This window comes from Lactuca serriola, chromosome 7 (assembly GCF_051521515.1).
Source record: "Lactuca serriola cultivar US96UC23 chromosome 7, Lser_US96UC23_V15, whole genome shotgun sequence".
Lineage (NCBI taxonomy): Eukaryota > Viridiplantae > Streptophyta > Magnoliopsida > Asterales > Asteraceae > Lactuca > Lactuca serriola.
The window spans coordinates 7,719,720-7,740,837 of record NC_136414.1 but is presented as its reverse complement, the minus strand read 5'-3'; the positions used below and the strand labels follow the sequence as shown (position 1 = coordinate 7,740,837).

The window sequence follows — 21,118 nt, the reverse complement described above, 5'->3', positions numbered from 1 at the left end:
TTTAAGGCACACGGTTTTTATTGTTTTGTAATTCATAACATATATCACTAACAACTTTGTTTCCTCATAACATCAATCAAATCATTTCAATCCAGTTATCATCAAAATAACGAAATTCATGCAGCAATCTGGTAGAATTGCACTACAAATGCAAGAGATCTATTTCCAATCTACCTACTAGTTTGTGTTGAATTTTATACATCTTATATTTCATAAAAGACAAAGCAAATCTACAATCAGATTAAGCAGCGTTAAAATGATTCCCATTTCAATTCACAAAATTATGTATAGCCAGCCAGCCAGCCGCATCTAACTAACAAACTCTAACCTCAAAAATCTTTGTCAATATTTTGGAACAAAGAAACCCAGTTTCCCATGTTCACCGATTTACCTTCATCTGCAGTAAAAATAACAACTTTGCTTCATAAATAACCACTCTTTCAACATAAAAAGATTTATTCATTCTTTTTTTTTACAACATTAGAACAAAAGTTAACAAACAACTTGTTACCTGAAAATGGACAAGCTTTAAAGAATAATGATCGTATAAACCATGAACCTTCAATCTCCATTGTGTGGGTCCCAGTCCCAGTCAATTTCTTCTTACAAAAAAGAACCCTAGATCATATTTTCTTCCCAAAGATCCCAATATGCATGATGATCTTATTGTAAGTATTTATATTTAAACACCCATTTGGTCAACTAACATTTGATAAGTATATCGATTAAGATGACAGCCTTTCTCCTCCATAACACCCACAAGCTCAAAATACCTTTTAACCAAACCTCGTTTAAGTAACCCATCAAGAAGAATTGTCCAAACAACCTCATCCGAATTATACCCATCAAGCAAACTACAAAACACTTCCTCGCCCTTTTCATGCTTTCCTTCCTCATATAACCCACAAATAAGCAACTTATACGACTCTAAATCTACCAAAATCCCGTTTTCAACCATGTTGTTCACTAAACTCAATGCTTTATCAAACATTTTCAAGTAACACGAACAATTCACCAAAGACGTGTATATACTTTCATTTGGAGAAATCCCGTTTGTCAACATATGATTCACCAACTTTAAAGATTCTTCCAACCGCCTTTCTTTACACAACCCCTTGGTCAACGCATCGAACGTGTTGACTTTCAATTCACAACCCCGTTTGACCATTTCCGAAAACAGCTCGATTGCATCATCGAATTCCATTATCTTCCACACGGTGTTCACTGGAATGACATTGTCGATTCCGGTGTTTGACTTGTAGTTTTTCCTCAAAAGATGCTTCAAGATTATTGCGTATGTATGTTGTGAAGGCTCACATCCAGCATCCATCATACGTTTAAAGAAATCAAAACCACGGTTTATCTGCCCCGCGTGGCAATACGCGTCTATGAAAACCGTATATGTGGCGGTGTCTGGTTTGACACCTTTTTGAATCATTTCATTCATCATATCTTCTGCTTCTTTTATCATTCCTTGAGTACAATATGCAAGTATAAAAGAAGTGTATGTACAAACATCGGGCTTCAATCCAGAAGCACCCAATTGGTTGAACAGCTTATGGGCTTCAAAAAAATCGAAACTTTTTAACAAATGTTCGATAAAGATTGTGTAAGTAGTGATTTCCACTTCAAAACCTATCTTGATCATCTTCCCAATTAACATTAAAGCTTCTTGAATCTTATCTTCTTTACATAATCCATGAATCAGCACATTATACGTCCAAGAATTCGGTGAGAAATCATTGGTCAACATTTCTTTAAACAGACCCATGCTAAGATCCGCTTTCCCGATTTGGAAATACCCGTTTATAAGAGTTGTGTAGGTAACTTCATTGGCTTTTATGCCCTTTTCTTTAAGCAACAAATGAGCTTCTTCTACACTCCCTCGTTTACATAAAGCCTCAATTAGGGAACTATAAGTCCATTCATCAGGAGCAACACCATTTTCTTTCATCAAACCGATTAACCGATAAGCACTATCAACATGATTATGCTTACATTGTCCATTGATTAGCAAGTTGTAGGTGATAACAGTAGGTGAAAGTTTCATCTTCATCATCTTATCAAGCAATGCCATTGCCTTGTGAATGTTATCACCTTTACAATACCCACCAATCAACCCGTTGTATGTCCGGACATTTGGTTTTAACCTTTTCTTTTCCATTCTTTTAAGCATCTCGAATGCACTCTCGACCTTTCCTTCCTTACAAAACCCATCAATCAAAGCATTATATGTCACAACAGTACCCTCCACTCCTTTAGCTTCCATTACATATAATAACTTTCGTGCGTCATTCAACTTTTTCTCTTTACACATTGCATCTATGAGAACAGTGTAAGTATGGGCATTCGGCTCACAACTTTTCTCACTCATTTTGCTATATAAAGCCCATGCTTCTGCTGTTCTACCTGACTTACTTAATGCAGAAATCAAAACAGTAAATGTACGGACTGTAGGGAAGCAATTATCATCTCCCATTTGGTGAAATAACTTCAGAGCTTCGTCAATACGACTTTCTTCACAAAACCCATGAATTAAATTGGTATAAGAAACCTCGTTTCTGCAACACCCTTTCTTAGGCATTACATCGAACACCTTGTGTGCGCTATCGACATCTTTATTCCTGCAATGGCCTAGAATCAAGGATGTATAAGTATGAGTATCAGGACTAAGCCCCGCTTGAGCAATCTTGGTAACATACAGGCCAGCTGCATCAACTTTCCCCAATTTACAGTATCCGTTCACCATTGAGTTATAAGTGTAAATATTCGGCATGATTTTATCATCTAACATCTCTAGAAACACATATTTCATATCGTCAATCATCGAAAACCTTGATAAACACATTAACAATGTATTATAACATCTAATACTGAGCTTAAATTTGCATTCAAATTCTTCATCATCATCAGCATTCATTTTTCTCAGAAACCCCAAAACAAACCTCGCATCGTCGTCCGTTTCGCAAGCCTTCACCATCGAAATCCGGATCTTTTCAGCCACATTTAAAAATCGATTCTTGATCAGTATCGTAAGCAGTGATGCAAAAGACTCAACACTAGGTCTAAAATTAGATCTCTGTGACAAGATATTGAAAAATGAAAGAGCTGTTTGTGGCTTCAAGTTAGGGTTATCGTTGAAAAGAGAGGTGATATGTGATGGGGAAATCGATGGGATTAGGGTTTTGAGACGTGGGTTTTTCTGCCAATTGGGTAGCGAGAGGAGAGAGAGTAAATGAGATGCGGAATCTTCTCCCGTTTCTTCAATGGGTGAAGAAGGAGGCACAGAGTAATGGAGGAGAAATGAAGAGAAATATTTGAATTTGTTGATGAAGTGATCTGGGGCTTGTTGTTGGAGGATGCATGTTGATCGTATCATCATCCATGTAACGATTAAGTTCGAGTTACCAATCCATTTGAGGGCGAAGATGTGTCTGCACATTGGTTGCAGCGGAAGGGAAGAAAGACGCAAGGTAGGGGGAATTGGAATCTTGAAAGGTTTGTGGGCTTTGTAAATCTTAATGGGTTGGGCACACATTAATCAGTATCACCTCATGGGCCTATGAAGTATTTCAGCCTTTCAGAATATATTATCTAAATGTTATCTTTAAAGCTGGAATTTTAACTAAAAAACGAAACATTGCATAATACTAATTTGCAAAATCATGAGTTATTGTCTTATTGATGAGGAAGCTTTAGGATGCTAAGTTAACTACCTAAAAATCAACTCAATTATTTATCATCGAACTTGTATTAGTTATTTAATGTTGAAAGGTGAAATGTATTTGTCAATTTTCCATATCCATATCGTAATCGAAAGATGATTGTCTAGGTATATATTACCATGTTAATGTCTTTTAGAACATGTTTATATATAAAATCTAACTAGATGCTAGAAGATTTACATGGAAGCGAGATAGCATCAACGTTAAGATGATATTTTAATTAATGAAAAAGCATGTCTAATGTCAAAACTTGTTTTACTATTTTTATACTTTTTTTTGCCAAAAGAAAAGAATACACTTGGACATCATCAATATGTTTTGGAACCGGTTTGAGGACTCCCTGAAAGATCAACTTGTTCCTTGCGTTCGACATACAAAGCAAAGTGAAGATTATCAAGCAAACTAGTTTTGCCTTTTTATTGTCTGGGAGGTTAGCCAACAGTGCCGAATATAGTTGATGCATATCATAGTGAGTATTACGTAAAATATGAAAACGGAATTTATAACGACATAAAGGGGAAAAAAAAAAAAAAAAAAAAACATATTTTACATCAATATAAAAGAAAATGGGTTTTCAAACCGAAAATATGTCATGTTTGAATAATATATTCGGATTTATACCACTTGAAAGTTGGACTAAAATTGTATATAAATAAATAAATAAATAAATAAAAATCTAGGAGAGTTATAAAAAAGCGTTTGTGCCAATTTGTAAAATAATTTGCAAGATGGCCCAAAGTTGTAAAAACCGAAAGCTGAAGGGGTACATGGTCGCATCCCTGGGTGGGTTATTCCAGAACCAGTTTATTTACCCACGAAAAAAAAAAAAAAAAAAAATGGAATGGAGGGGATGCGAAACACGGTCACAAAGTCACTCTCAAACCATCAAGCTACATACCATTTACATTCAAATCTCCTATTTAAACACTAAAATGAGTTATACGTCACATTTTGGTAATTGTATAGCTTATATTATGTGAGCATTAATAATGAATTTTTATTTATTGAGAGCACTATTTTAGGTGTTTGTTTAGAAGGGTAATAAAAAGTTTGAACACTAGTTCTACCACTTCTACGTAACAAAATACATATGTTGTGTCTTGTGTTTAATATTTGAATAAACTAATCGAACCTCAAATTTAGTATGTCAATATATTTTTCTCATTTGCATTTGTAATTATAAAAAATGTAAGGACATCACTAGGAAAATAGTCAACAAACATAAACACAAAGACAATGTTGTGTAAGAGGGAGGAGCTTCAAGCCATGTTTACAAGCTTTGCACGTCGAGTCAGTTGATCGACATCGACCCGCAACCCAAGATTAGACAACTCGGGTAAGTTAACCGACCCTTGGATTTCCAACTCACTAACCACCCTTTGATTCTCTACATTCCCTTCCAACAAATTCCTCACACCCCAAATACCCCACTCCCTCAAAAACGGGTTTTCATCATCCGTGACACAATGCTGCAACATCAAAAGTATCCCATTCTTCTCCCTCACCTCATCTTGAACACGCTTCCTCCCATACGCACAATTCCCAATAACCGCAACAATATCACTACGAAATCCCTTATAAGGGCATACTTTACCCGAATGTTTGATTGTTTTCGTTTCTTCATTCTCAGCGTGTTTCATTGTTTTTCTTATTATTGAAGGAGGTTCAAGTTCACGAAGCAAATCAAGAAACGTTTCGATAAACCCTAATGAAAGCAACATATCCACATGACCCTCTTTGTTGCGAGGGTCAAATGCACAGATGTCTCTCAATATGCAGAGAGAGTATCCGAGGGCATCGATGTCATTTGAGCCGGTTGGGAGACCGGATTTTGGGCGTGAAGCATAATCAACAACACCTAAACTGGTTTTTAGGATCTTGAAAATATCTAAAGTGAAAAGCTTGGATAATGTAATATGCTCGAGTTGCTCGTTTATCATTTCGGATAGGATGCTTAACAAAAAGGATTGTTCTTGTGTGAAGGTATTTGTAGTTTCAATAGAAGGATGATGATATTGTAAGTTTGAGAAGATGGGTGTGAAGTAAGATTCTTCAATGCATGTTCTTGAAAGAATTAGCTTCACCCAATCTTCTCCAAACCCCACTAGTGCACATAAAAATAAAACGAGTTAAAAGTCAAACTCAAGAAATTGAGAAAACTAAAACAAATTCAAAGGAATAAGAATCAAGAAACATACCTTCAGATGCAGTTCTTATAATTTCAACAAGAAGAGGCAAAACACGATCCGAACACAACTTGTCAAGCAGTTCATGGTTCTCTTCAACACAAGCATAGATGATCATACACAAAGGGTCACAGGTTTCTTTTCTTCTAATCTTTGCAATCTCAAGAAACTTCAAAGTATAAATATGATTCCATATAACAAGTTGATGTTCCTCTCCAGCCAATGAAACATTTGCTACAACTTGTAATCCCATTCGAATAAGCCCATGATTTGAATCGTTAACAATTTCCTTGCAACTGATTATATTCGAAACAATATCAACTCCATTTTGTTCGATAAATGAATTCTGATTTCGTAATTCTCCAGCACATAGGTTTCTGATGAGTTTAAGAGCCAATAAAAGTGTGTCGCCTGAAGAAGGGTATGATAGTAATTTACAGAGTTGAAGGGTTGGGTTGAGCATATTCTTGGAAGCAAGATCAGATCGACCCTCTTTTGTTCTAGCCAATTCTATTAGATTCTCCAAAGCTTTGTTTAGTGTTGATGAATTTGTAGCAGAAAAGAAAGGTTGAAGGATGCTTTCTGGTATAGATTCCTCCAATGAAATTGCAGAATCCATTTTGAAATCCAATAAAAGAAGCACAAACAATCACTCGGTTGATGTGCCTACAAAAATGAATGCAACATAGTTGATCAAATAGAAAACTCATAATTGTTGGAATAGTTCTGTGGGGTATAAACTCCTTGTATATGTAAAATGACCCAAAAGGATATGCTTATATATTGTGGATTATTTCTTATTTTACATATATTACTTTATCTTCAATTGAATCATTAATAATAATCTTTTTGAAAAATACTTACATTTACAACATCACAATTTATTAAATTCAATAATTATTTAGATAATTTTTTATATTCATGCACATTCATCTTTAACAACAAATGTTCATGATCATAAACTTCTTGCAAAGCCACAGAACCAAATGCAATCCCAAAATGATAACAATTGCCAATAGTTCCTTCAATATTTTCACCACTATAAGCTAACAGTTCCTAAAAGAGTGTTCAATGAAAGATTTGAGTAGAATCATATTTTAGCATCAGTGAAAGCATGAACTGGCTATAGGAAACAACACAAAGCCTTCTACAACAGTAGAGAACTTTAAACTATAAAGAATAGAGCAGCAGCAATGAGTACCGAGAAACCAAAAATCTAGACACTTCTCTCAGGCATTTTATCAAACAGTTTGTGTGCCTTCCTGCAATCATTCTTTAAGAGAATACCACAAAAGGAAAATCAAATTGGTTCAGCAACAGGTACTAAATTACTTTAGCAATTGGTACTAAAAACAATAATTTGAAGCTACTTACTAGTGAGTTTGATGAGATTCTAGATGTCGAATTCCGGATGGATCAGCGCAGAAGCTTTGGGAGGCGTAATGGAATAGAAAACAAGACGATGAGCAGGCCTTCTCCTCTTTGCTGTGCGTCTCCCTTCTAATCTTGATTTTTTACCCCTAAAATAGATTGTTGCAGTTCGAAATCAGGAATCGATTGTTGAAGCAACTTGATGAAGAAGATGGAGTCGATGATGAAGAACAGATGACGAGAAACAGCGCTAATGGAGAAGAAGAAGCCAAGTCGATGGACCCTGAGCGGCGATGATCAATGGAGAAGAAGCAACGTCAGTATATTGATTACAGGTTAAAATAGGGCAATTTCATCAAATGACAAAAGGAAGTGGGTGCGAAAGCCTTTCTGAGGAACGTTTGCATAGTTAAGGGGCTGTTTGGAAACATTTGCCAATTTTCATATAATTCATATGCATAACTCATAAAAGAATTCCTTTTCAAATATTACTCACAGTCATACAATCCAGTTAGCTGATATGTTTTTGCTATTTCTTCATTCCAACAACTAACAAAAACATAAGGGCAAATCTATCCCAATTGAAACTCAAACTGAAGTAGTCCCAGGTTATCCAAACAAAACAAATGAAGAGATAAAAAAAATAATAAAAAAAAAGAGTTTTTGAAAAAGAATTATGGATATATCTCTGCAACACCAAAGAAAACATTGTAAAATCTTAGAATTGATAATGCCAAAGCTTGGTATTCCTCATTGCTGACTTCTGAAGCATATGTCTATAATAGATTTCAATAAATAACAAAGATCATTCACGTCTTCTCTTAACAAATTACAGTTGCTAACAATCAAAGAATTAGCATAAAAATAGATTTTTAGGGTACACAATCGACACTAGCGTCTGATAATCGATTTTTAGGGTTCTAATTTGATAACAATTTCAGAATAACCGATTTTTAGGGCAAGAAAGAAAAACAAATGTTACCTTGAACCATTCCAAAATGATTGGATTTCAACCCTATCAATGCCTGCGGATGCGCACCGACGAAGGAGCAAGGGTGGAGATCGACGCTGTCAGAGCTTAGCGTCGGAGGTCGTAGCTTAGAAAGGTGACGATGAGGGTGGCGGTGCTACAGCACGTCTCTTATTTTTATTCAGATACTCAGTATAACTCCGAATGTTTAAGTGGCTTTTAAAAAATGAAGAGGCTTTTATTTATTCATAGGTAACCCAACCAGAATCTGAAAAAGGTTATCTTTTAATTTTTCAATTAAGAGGCTATCAAATAGCCCCTTACTCGAAGGGTTTTGAGGAAAGTTGGCTGAGGCTATGAAGATGTGTTCTTCGTCAGCACATTTCTGAGAAATCGTTCTTCGGCTAACCATGACAAAAATTGAAATATTCAAGATTTTTTCTAAAAGTATATATTTTGAATAATATTGTTAAATACATTTTGAAGTAATTAGTTATTAATCAAATCGAATATTAAATTCCTATAAGATGAATGTAGCACTTTAATTCTAGTAATATCGATTAAATAATTATTATGTAATTTTAAATTTAAGAAAATAAATCATGACAAAAATCGGGATTTCATTAGTCGGAGAACAGTTTCTCAGATGTGTGCTGATGATGAGGAACTATGCAACAAACCTTTTTTTTTTGTTTTTTCCCTGCCACATCAATTCTTCGTTACTATTTACATTTCTCAGAAGGTAAAAGACTTTCTCAAAAGGGTTCTTAGAATCTCTTGGTCATTCTACAAAACTCAAATTTTTATGGTCAAAAACACCGTTAGCCATTGCGTCATATAATTAGCTGAGCTGGTTACCCATGATTCTTATATAAACAATTATTAAAAACTGAATTGATATCCGAACAATCCAATCGAATGCCTTGCTTAAATGATTTCAATTCTTCTTACTCTCTTTTTTATTTTAGCTCCTTTAACTTGTATATAAGTTTTAAAATAAAACCTTACACTTTTTTTTCATTTCAAAATCTAATAACTTTCAAATTCAAATAATTTGATTATTTATTTGAAATATATAAATAAAAATATATGTTATAATCTTAGAATGTATACCATTGACGGGCATTTATATTTTATATTTCTTAATTAGTACTATGTACATTTTATTAACATATTAAAATATAAAGATCGAAAATAATTATAAATTTTAGAAATTATCCGAGTTATAAATATCTTTAAATAACGTTGATTAAAAACGTTCAATATTTTATTTTTAGTGTGACTTTAAATGTAAATTCATTTCCAATAAAATTTATTTTTTTACTAATTATTAATGATATATTTTAACATTTTAAATTTATAATTTTAATGAATGATCAATTTATGACATTTTTATTAGAGTATTTTATTGAATCATCTTTACAGTTTTGTCAAAATTGCACGTTTGGTCTTTAACTTTTTTTGCACTCGGTTCTTTCCTATGATTTGATTTTTATTGCGTTTTTCGTCCCTTACATACATAAAGTTAGCGACCAAATGTGCAATTTTAACCAAACCATAAGGACGAAACGCGTAACAAAATCAAACCAAATGGACGATCCGGGTGCAAAATAAAAGTTAGGGATCAAACGTGTAATTTTAACCAAACCATAAAAACAATTTTAGTAATTTACTATTTTCACTGTTACGAAAAACAATCAAGACATGTTAAGTTAAATTTAGCAAGGAGGTTACTAAACTAAATCGCGTTGTCAGAAAAACTCATCTCAATTTAAACCATGACCCACCAACTCAAGATCAACCAACTCAAGAGCTGCCAACTGAGTATCCTTATACACGTAGTATTTCTACTTATACACCTGATTATATGCGGTCTAATCTATTTGATCTAAACCAAAAACTGTAGGCACAACACATATTATGAGAACCTTAACGTTCAACTCAGTCTTTAATCTTTAACTAGGTACAATCCATCCATACATAGTTTATACTTCAACCTACAACAAGTAATGTATAATTCAAATCTACTTATGACTGAAATTCCAAATGAATTTGGAAATGCATAAACTTTTTTCAAAAAAAAATCTTAAATAAAAAGGTTGTTGGGTTCTCATGAATATATGGGTTCTAAAACGATCCTAACCATATATATATATATATATATATATATATATATATATATATATATATATATATATATATATATATATATTGAAATATCCAAAAAAAAGTATCAATATTTTGGGTAAGTTTATGGTTTAATCCCAAAATTTATTTTTTGTCTCGATTATCTAATTTTATTCATTAGTTACTACATCAATCGTATATGATTAATCATAAACACATATTTACTCAATCAAGTACACACATTATAATAAAATAACAGAAAAAACAACGTTATGTAAACGTAAAGAATTCATCATATATATATCCAAATTCATTATTGATTGTAATACACGATTTGTATGTAAATGATATTGATAATGTTACCTTCACTCGCATTATCGGAGTATTGATTTATTCCGCTAGATTGATCATCCGATTGGTAGTAATCGTCTTCATAATTTTGATTATTTTCGATTGATTGATCGCCATATTGATCATCATCGTCGGTATCGTCGCTACTATAATCAAACCAGTCTGACATCGTTTATTTGGCTTGAAAAACGTACATATTGTTATCTTCAACGATAATCGATGTTACTGATGCAGTTGTGGATGGACTAAGAATCGTAAATTAGATAGAAATTATATCCTTAAATCAACGATAATTATGGAATATCCCTTAATCGATAATATATGGACTATTAATTATATTATATGAATTATTAATTATATTAGAGTAAATTACACGAATGGTCCCTATGGTTTAGGGTAATTTGCGCGTTTCGTCCCTAACTTATTTTTTTAACTCGAAGGTCCCTACTGTTTGTTTTTGTTACGCGTTTGGTCCTTGTCTTACCTAAAAAGACTATTTTCCCCTTGTTTTTTTAATTTATTTAAATAAACACACTCCAACCCCACCCACCTTCACCTTACCTTACATACCCCGCCATTTTTCCCTATTTAAATAATAATCTTTTTAGGTAAAACAAGGACCAAGCGTGCAACAAAAACAAACAGTAGGGACCATGCGCGTAACAAAAACAAACACCAAGGACCTTCCGAGTTAAAAAAATAAGTTAGGGACCAAACATGCAAATTATTCCAAACCATAGGGACCATTCGTGTAATTTACTCAGTATATTAAATACAAAATTACTTACATGCATCATTTGTGGAACAACTGCTAACAATTTCTCTCTGTAATAGAAAATGTAATATTTTCATAAACAAAATACTTATGATAAAGTATGCAAATGAAAATAAGATGTAAATAATTTTTTAAACATACATTTTGATCAATGAGAACCATGAAGAGTTTGTTTGCTCTCGAGTCCCTCCAAATGAAATCCACATGAACGGGTGTCAAAATATACCACAAATGGTAGTTTAGTAACAATGAAAATGCATCAACGTAAATGTGACCATTCATGATTTTACAAAACGAAAGTCAGATGTGATTGATGTAGAATTGATTTACATCATTATTTATATAAAAAAAACTATGTCGATTTAAGATGCCCAAAATATAATAATATATGTATTGTAAATTTGAAATATTCAGGCAATAAGAGTTTTTATTACATGATTTGTTCATTAAATAGTACAGAAAACCCAAAGCATATATATATATATATATATATATATATATATATATATATATATATATATATATATATATATATATATATATATATATATATATAACAACAACAACAAAAAAGAAAATATGGTCGTATAATGGACCTAATATGAATCAATTATTATCTCGATCCAATTGAATATATCAATATTATGTTGAAATATGCAATCTTTACTATTAGTTCTCTCTAGTTTTAGTATTCTTTAATTAATACTTTACAATATTTTTATTATCTTCTTGTATTTTCCTTTACAAATAGTTAGGTAGAGATAAAACTGTATCAATGAGATTATGATTTTATGGGATATGTGTATTGTTCATTTTGTGTGTTGAAATTTATACATTGCTATATACTCTATATTTATGTAGTTAATTATACCAAAATGGCTCCAAATTCTAGAACTGGGCTAAGGTAAAATTATATGTATATACAAGTTATAATAAGGAAATAACATATAATAATTTAAAAAATACGTTATGAGGACATTGACGAATCAAAACAGGGACAGAAACGGTTGATGTGCATAAATCAAAACAGGGACAGAAACGGAAGAAAGATAACAGGGAAGAAGAACCGTGGGCTGTTGATTATAACTTCTTCGCCAAGGTATATGTGAGATAATCAAACTAAAATCACAACAGGAATAGTACTTTAGACCATTCATGAACAACAATATATTGAATTGATAATCAAACAAACAAGCATGATGAAAACAACAAAATCTAAACCTCATCCTGGATGCAATTTTTAAAAACAATATTCACATGGTTACACCAAATTCGATCTTGTAAAGTAGAAAATCAAGAATTGTATTTGAGACATAAGATTTTTATCATTTCAAACAGAATAAATTTATCACTTTAGACAGAAGACAGAAGAAGATTCATCAAACAGATAGAAGAAGTAAAGAGAACTTGAATTCATGTCACGAAATGTAATGCAATGCAATGAAGTAGTCTTCTAGTTCCCGATTCCTTGTTGGTGAATTGTGATGTGAAAGTAAAAAATAAGAATATAATATATTAGATTTATAGACGGAATAATGTATCATATGATGTATTTTCGGATATTACTAACTAGCAAAAGTCATACCAAAAATATTTTAAATCATACCATAAATACTAAATGTCAAAAATCATACCAAAAATATTTTAAATCATCCCATAAATACTAACTGTCAAAAGTCATACCAAAAATACTTTAAATCATACCATAAATACTAACTGTCAAAATTCATACCAAAATTAATCATATTGTTATCATATTTTCATTAAAATAAAAATAATTCTTTCTAGTTATTTTTAGAAAAAAAACTTATCATTTAATTAAATATCATGAAATTCTAAAAAAAAAAAAAACTTAAATAAAAAAGGGTTATATTACAATTTTCATTCCAATCCAGGACATAATGAAAATTGACAAAATGGAAGGAATCAGAATTCAAATGCCTTTGGGAATGCTCAATTTCATTCCATTCTTCCGATTCCATCATACCAAACAAAACAAAATAATTCTTAATGCAAAAAAATAACTCGATAATAACTGAAATAAAAATAAAGCTATTACCAGGACTTCAAATTTGACCACATTAGGGGAGGTCAACGCACCATCATTTTCAACAATAGTCAACTCATCTCCAAAATAATTATGACTACTTTGCATAGAATCATTCACCATGCCTTTGGCACACCCGGGACCCACCTGCATTTCATATTGTAATGACCTATTTTTTTTCCAACACACGTTTAACTCTTGCAAAGCTTTCAAAACCACTGTCATTATCTCATGAGGATGTGCTCGAGACTGTAAAAAGAAAAATAAAAAACAATAAAAAAAATGTTTAATTTATTTAATTATTTCAAGAAACTTAACCTGAAGTCCAAGAGCCCATTTTCTTTCGGCTTGGTTTTTGATATTCATTCCTTGATAATCTATGTAAGCAGATGGGCGTTGTTCCATAATTGGAGAAGTAGGAGCTTCGTTTGAAGTCATGCGGTTGAATCCATCCTGAATTTTTTTTCAGCCAAGGGCAAATCGGTAAATTGACAAACTTTGGATATATCATATCATATATGTAAGATTTATACGTGTATAGACCATAGGTAGATGAGTAAACAAATTTTTTTCCCATTTTATAGAATACATGACAAACTTTTTAAGGATGGTTTTCATGATTAAAGAACACCAAGAAGTTAGGTGCTTACCTGTAAAACTTTTTGTTGCAAGATATTTTTATTAAACTAATTGCATCTGCAAATTTAATTAAAAAAATCAAATAGAAAAATCAAAAACAATAAGAAAAAAATGTTTAATTTATTTAATTATTTCAAGAAACTTAACATGAAGTACAAGAGCCCATTTTCTTTCGGCTTGGTTTCTGATATTCATTCCTTGATAATCGATGTAAGCAGGTGGGCATTGTTCCATAATTGGAGAAGTAGGAGCTTCGTTTGAAGTCATGCGGTTGAATCCATCCTGTATTTTTTTAGCCAAGGGCAAATCGGTAAATTGACAAACTTTGGATATATCATATCTTATATGTAATATTTATACGTGTATAAACCATAGATATATGAGTTGCAGTGAGTGAGTGATGACTTAATATCAAATGTTAGGTTAGAGGAAATAGTTGCAGTAAGGATTTTACAATTTAGATGATTTCACTCTATAATTCCATCACAAAAGAGTTGTTTGTTGGGCTTGTGCACTAACCTGTTTAATCCATTGTCAATCGATAGTTTGTATCAAGTAAAAGCAAATTACAATGGTTATATATGTCATAATCAAGAACACTTTGAAACATAAAAGAAAGTCTAACCTCTCCATTAGCCTTCCATGGTTTCTTTGACTGAAAATAATCAAAGAAAGCAGGAAAAAATACATGTAAGAACAAATATTAGTCTTAAGGATATTGCCCATTTTTTCCTGAAAATAATCAAAGAAAGCAAGAAAAAATACATGTAAGAACAAATATTAGGTAAAGTTGGAAACCTTACCACAATCAACCCCAAAAAATCATTATTTGTTACTACAGCTTTTTAAGTACAAAAAAAAAACAGTTTGAATTCAAGAATTATGAGGGTAGTGATGCACAAAATCCTCATTACAAGAATCTTCGATCACCCCATCTTAACTAACGAAAAAATTCAACTAATCTTCTCTCTCACTTTCTATCTCTCTCTGTCTCTCAAATACTCATGTAAACAAGAAATTTTGTGTTTTAGGTCAAAAAAGAAATGCTATACAGTTTCTCCATTAATGTTGGTAAATATGCTTCATGATTGAGTATTTTGGGAAAACTGTAGGAAGATACTTCAAGAATAAATAAGAGTGGTTAATTAACATCAACAAACACTCAATAAATTTAAATTTTGGCAAAAAACAAGGTTGATTTCCATTGGGGTAAACAATAGCTTTGGGGATGTGCTCTAACTTTGTCACTTCCCGCTTGTCATACTCTCCACAAAATCACATAAGATTGCAGAAGCAATTTGGACCAATTTTAAGTTTGCAGGTTTTAATACCTTCTAAAACTCAGATCTGACCATCATCCAAACAATAGATTTAATACATGAAAAGTTGATTTGGGTATAACAGTTTTCTACAAACATTTGCCTATTTGTAATACCTATGTGATCGATTTTTGCGTACCTGAATGGTTCGTAGTCGCTGTCGACAGAGATTCCGACGGAGTTACAAATTGGAGCAGAGATTCCGACGGAGTCGCTACCGACAACATAGGCGGAAGCTTAGCAGGTGACGTGGATCAAGTATTTGCACAAAGGAGGTAGTGGTGGATGCTCGCCACCATATGCTCGGTCGATTAGGGTTTTTTAATGCACACCCAAATCCATACACGAATTCGATCCGGTTTGAGCAATGAAGAACTTGTTGAGGTGATTGAAATGGCTTGAAATGTCTTCTGGTTGATGGGTTGTAGATGATTATGTCACGTGTGCCATCGATTAAACATTCTAATCCATTGAAAGAACCCAAAATCTTGATTGAAGTTTTAGGGTCCGTCTCAGGTGGCTTTGATTTGGTGAGTAGTGTTGTGTGTAGGAAGAAGACAGAAAGAATAGGGTTTCTATTTTGTGATGGCGGTTGTTGTGTGTAGAGAGAAGATTAGGGTACCATCTAATACCTAATACAGTGTATAGCTATACTATGTGATTATAAGCTTAATATTATTGTACATGAGATAATAGATATTGTACCTCTTAATTTTCAAGAAATTGGCAATATCCTTAATAATAATAATAATAATAATAATAATAATATATATATATATATATATATATATATATATATATATATATATATTGGAAATATCCAAAAAAAGTATCAACATGTAACATCCCAAAATCGAGACCCAAATTTTTTTGTTTTAGACTATATTACTTGTAAAAATAGTTAACGGAAAACATCATTAAAATCCTTTCAAAAATAAAGTCACAAATCACAAGTCTCAAAACCATATTAGTAAATAGTATAATATCATATTACAATCACAGGTTTCTCAAATACGAAATATCATTTGTGAATGTGTGATGCGCTACTACCCCGCCGGCTCATTCCTCTTAGATGAAGAGGTACCTGAAACCAAAACTAAAAACCGTAAGCATAAAACTTAATGAGTTCCCCCATCATACCCATACTAAATAATGCATATCTAATTTTATACGTTAATCTGTCATTTTATGTTGAAAAAATAAGGATTGTTTCGTTAATTTGGACAACATAAAATAATCGAGACTTTTCTGTTTAAAAAATAAAAATTAAGATTAAACCGTATTATTACCCAAAATATTAGAACTTTATTAGAAAATTTTCATATATATATATATATATATATATATATATATATATATATATATATATATATATATATATATATATATGAAAAGGAAAATGCCGTTAAAAAAATGAAAAGAAAAAAAAAATACGTAAACTATAAGACTTTTTATTTTAAGTTAGATACAAAATCAAATTTAATATATAATTGTTTAATAGGTTAATATAATATGTTTGAATAGACTGTCATTTCAATTTGGGTTTTAATATGGTTTTGACCATTTAATTAGATGCCAATAGCAACACTCATTCATAACATCGTTTTTTTTTATAGGTGGGTGACTAGTTTTTTATTTGGGTAAAAGGTGTAAATGAGACCAAACAGGAGCGGAAATAATTGTCCCGTCCCCGCCCTTGAAATCAGTTGTTGCCCCCTCCTCCGGATCCCCGTCTAGATAGCCTCCGGTCCTGCCCCCGGTCCCGCCTCCGTTCCGCGGTTTATAGGCTTAAAATTGGTTTTTTTTTTTGCTAAAAAACTGTTTTCATTTAGGCTAAAAAGACTAATTTTAAAAACTTTAAAAGCTTAAATCAGCATTACCATATCAGCATTACACAAAAACAGAAAATCAAAATTACCAATTTACCGTATCGTCGCGTCTTGGCCTTTTGGGTGAAGTCGTCGACTCGTCGTATTCGTTTCACATTGAAGCGAACAATGAAGAAGGGAAAGTGGAATTGTAAACGGGAAAGTCAAACCTAACTTAAACCTAAAATTAGAAAATCTATTTTGTATATGTATTTTATATTAAATATATATTTTTTACTTAAATGTACAACCCAGGCCCCCGTAGGAGTACGAGACAAAAATATCGACTCCCGAACCCGGTCCCGAAAAAAACGGTGTTTAATTCTGCCCCCGTTCCCGTTCCTTTTTTTAAAAAAAAAAAAAAAAATAGTCTCGTACGGTATCGGGGTCCCATGGGGATTTTTGACATCCCTAGGTAAAAGTAAAGGAACCGAATAAAATCGATAATTTTGCTTTTTAGGTTTTTCAAACCCCTTGGGTTTGGTTTTGAAAGAGTTTGGTTTTTCATTTATGTGGTTGGTTTTTGGGATTTAGGCTGTGGGGAGCGATCACCGTCAATCCATCGAAAAAGTGGTGCCACATTTCCCCTACATCACCTTCACCACCAACCCACTAGACATAGAAAATGGTCACCACTCCACAATTTTTTTTTATGATTAAATTAGATAAAAAACATAATTTAAAACATAATAAAATATTTCATATTAATTGAAACCACATTACATTAATTAAAAAAACATACAAAATTAAACCTAAATTACTAAAAACACATAGAAAATGAAAACTAAAATACTAAAAAAACATAAAAATAACATTGAAAATTAAACTTAAATTACTAAAAAACATAGAATCTAATTGCAATATTTGTCGAGAACTATTTGTTGAATTTTCATAAACACCCTTAAATTTTTCGGGTCGAGATTCGGTTGTGGCATCGTGTTTATAATTTGAAGATCGATGAGTGCCAATTGTCGTCGACGTTGTTCCTCCGTTGAATCAAAATTTTTTTCTAAAATATTTAGATTTTTGTCGATTTTCTTCGCTAGTACGTCTTCGTTGGTTGATTTACCGCTAGAATACGCTCCCCTTCTCACTTTGTCCCTTCCCGGTAATCGACGAAGTTGGACGTCCGATGGACCCTCCCCTTCGGTGGCGTCGAACTCATCACTGTGATCGAGGTTAACACCAATGTCCGACTCGGATGTTCTCGGCCTTTTGTTGGAACCGGCGGTAGATCCCGAATGCGTCGTTTCCAGATAAAGAACCCATTTTGAACCATTACGACAGACTTCCCATGCTTTTTGGCTGGCAAACGGTTTACCATTGTTGGTAATTTTGTATTGGTACAACGCGGTTGATAAAATGTGGAAATCGTTGCTACCAATTCGATGCATATTTTTAAAATTGTCAAATATGTCGTTAAATTTGGTGCAAGCCGCTCGAAGGTCATGCCATTTTGCATTGAGCGAGTCGTATGTCCGACTCGTTTTCCTTCCTAATAACGTGTGGAAGTGGTCTAAAACACGATTCCAAAAGCTTTGACCCGATTGCGTGTTGCCGACACCCCGTCTTGTGATATGAAAAACCAAGTTTTAGCTAAAGTTTCCTCCTCCTCGGTCCATTGCGTATTTTTTCTTTTTTGTTGGATCTTTTGATTTTTTTTTGCCTTCTTCGAATTGGTTCTGTTTCTTGAACCCTTTCGTCGTCATTGACATTGTCGAGGTTTATGGATTGAGATTGAGATAATGGAACTTGAGATGGTTGTGAAGTTTGTTGACGTTGGGAAGTTTGGGGTTGAAATGGCAGAGAAGGTTGTTGTTAAAAGGCTTAAAATTGGGGTTGAACGAATTGTGGTTGTTGTTGTTATTGGTAGTAGTGTGGGTGGTATGAAAGATTGGTGAACAGAGGTTGTTGTTGAATGGGGGATGATAACAATTGTATGTAGCCAATATTTGATAACGGATCATTTGGAGGGTTTAAGGTATTCGGGGTGGGTGGAGTATTTTGGTTTGGATCCACGAGGAAAGAATATTTTTTTTGGTTAAGTGTTTGTGTTGAAAATATGTTTGTGTGTTTGAAATGATAGAAAAGGTTGATATATAGAGAAGGGTGGGTGTGGTAATTAATTAATTAATTAATTATTTTTTTACAAACGGTAACATTCAACGGTCAACAAAGAATAACAAATCACCTCATGCATCTTGTTCCGTCTCCAGCTTCACATCACACCCAACCCACCGGAGGTTGGGACGGTGTTCACGCGTGAAGGGGGCTGACACATCAGCTCCCACACGTCTTTATGCCATCCACTTCAGGTGGCCTTAGGTTTTAATCCATGGGTTCATTGGTTTTGGGTTTCAACATGTGAGTTTTGGGTTTGAAAATAAACTAAGATTGCCAAGTCATCCGATGTATTGCAACCTCAAACTTAGATTGCATAAATAATACAAATATCGCAAAGTCATTCAATGGATTTCATCCTTCTAGTTCTTAGCTTTAACATAAGTTTCTAATTACATAAATAATACACCTAATTGGTCGATTTTGGTTCCATGGGTCACTTTTAAGGTTTGGTTCTACATGTTGGGTCGGTTTCGGTTCGAGTTTTAAAGTGCCTTGCATGGGCTTAACATAAGTTTCCTTAATGATTTTGCAAAAATAGCCACTAAAACCATAGATGCGACTAACTCTCGTGCCTCGCTTGTGGTTTCATTGCAGTATATAAAATATTCTTTTTCATTTTTTCCAACGAAACCATAAATGGCTTAGGCCTTGCCTGTTGTTTCGTCCCTCGCATGCTAATTCGTTCAAAGGACCTAATCAAACCAAATATCACACAAATTACTACAAAATAAACAAGGGATAACAGTTAACAGCGTCTACAACTCCTTCATCCTCTTTCATGACTAATGGTCTTAAATATAATATTATGCAACAAATTGTTAGGGATTGTTGGCTATACGAGTGTCTACAATTGCTTCTGAATCGTTCTTTAGTATTGGTGGAAGACACGTCACTCTTCATTGGAATGAGCTTCATCTTGATACATTGGAAACATTAATTTGTGCATAATATTGGCTATAAATGAGAAATTAGGCATGGTTGTCTATATTATAACCTTTTATATTTTATTTTATTTTCTTAACATAAAATATTTTTGTAACGCCCCATTCTAAAAGTAATTATTTATGGATTCCCGAGATCAAGAGTAAGGGCGTTTCAGTCTTTTATGGGCCATGGGTTTCATTCGAGAAGGTTTCAGACCGGGGTGTGTTGCTAGAAGCGTGGGGCTTCTCGCCACCTTTACGTGGATACAAAGTTCGTCGAGAACGGACTTAGGATAAAGGAGGTATTGTAAATTAAAGATATTGGCATCAACGGTCCCTAAGGGGGGGGGAAAAGTTTGGCAAAGGTGTCCCATGCATGCTAATCATGCATGCACATGTTTGGCTGGGTACGCCCAACGTAACGGAGTAAATGAACACGGGAGTCCCTCGACGTACGCCCAGCGTACTGGATGTACGCCCAGCGTACGTCTATCATCCACAAACCCTAATATTTCGGGTGTGGAGGCTATTTAAACGACTTTAAGAGCTCATAACCATCCCTAACCCTAGCCTCCACTGCTTAGAGCCGTTTTCCCCAAACCCTAGCCAACTTCTTGAGTATGTGAGCTTTTGAAGTGAATTTGGAGTGTTTTGAGAAGAAGGTGTTGCATCTAGTGAGTAGAGGAAGAAGGC

At 33.3% G+C, this 21,118-nt stretch overlaps 2 protein-coding genes across 4 annotated transcripts; both read right to left on the bottom strand.

Moving 5' to 3' along the window:
• Window positions 1-137: 137 nt before the first annotated feature.
• LOC145061677 (Pentatricopeptide repeat (PPR) superfamily protein) lies at window positions 138-3,480 on the bottom strand. The gene is made up of 2 exons (XM_079009213.1): window positions 512-3,480; window positions 138-397 (listed from the first exon to the last, which is right to left on the bottom strand). Exon 1 carries the CDS (start codon window positions 3,440-3,442, stop codon window positions 683-685), a length of 2,760 nt encoding a protein of 919 aa, XP_078865339.1. The 5' UTR covers window positions 3,443-3,480; the 3' UTR covers window positions 138-397; window positions 512-682.
• Window positions 3,481-4,863: 1,383 nt separating this feature from the next.
• MEE50 (ARM repeat superfamily protein) lies at window positions 4,864-8,390 on the bottom strand. Of its 3 annotated transcripts, none has more exons than XM_079010119.1 (4): window positions 8,265-8,390; window positions 7,286-7,565; window positions 5,924-6,577; window positions 4,864-5,829 (listed from the first exon to the last, which is right to left on the bottom strand). In XM_079010119.1, the coding sequence occupies exons 3-4, from the start codon at window positions 6,528-6,530 to the stop codon at window positions 4,985-4,987; spliced, it is 1,452 nt and encodes a 483-aa protein (XP_078866245.1). In that variant the 5' UTR covers window positions 6,531-6,577; window positions 7,286-7,565; window positions 8,265-8,390; the 3' UTR covers window positions 4,864-4,984. The 3 variants fall into 3 exon arrangements, with proteins under 3 accessions (XP_078866245.1, XP_078866246.1, XP_078866244.1); XM_079010120.1 differs by lacking the exon at window positions 8,265-8,390 and adding an exon at window positions 7,113-7,184 and having other exon boundaries at window positions 7,286-7,634; XM_079010118.1 differs by lacking the exon at window positions 8,265-8,390 and having other exon boundaries at window positions 7,286-7,633.
• Between the last annotated feature and the right edge of the window lie 12,728 nt (window positions 8,391-21,118).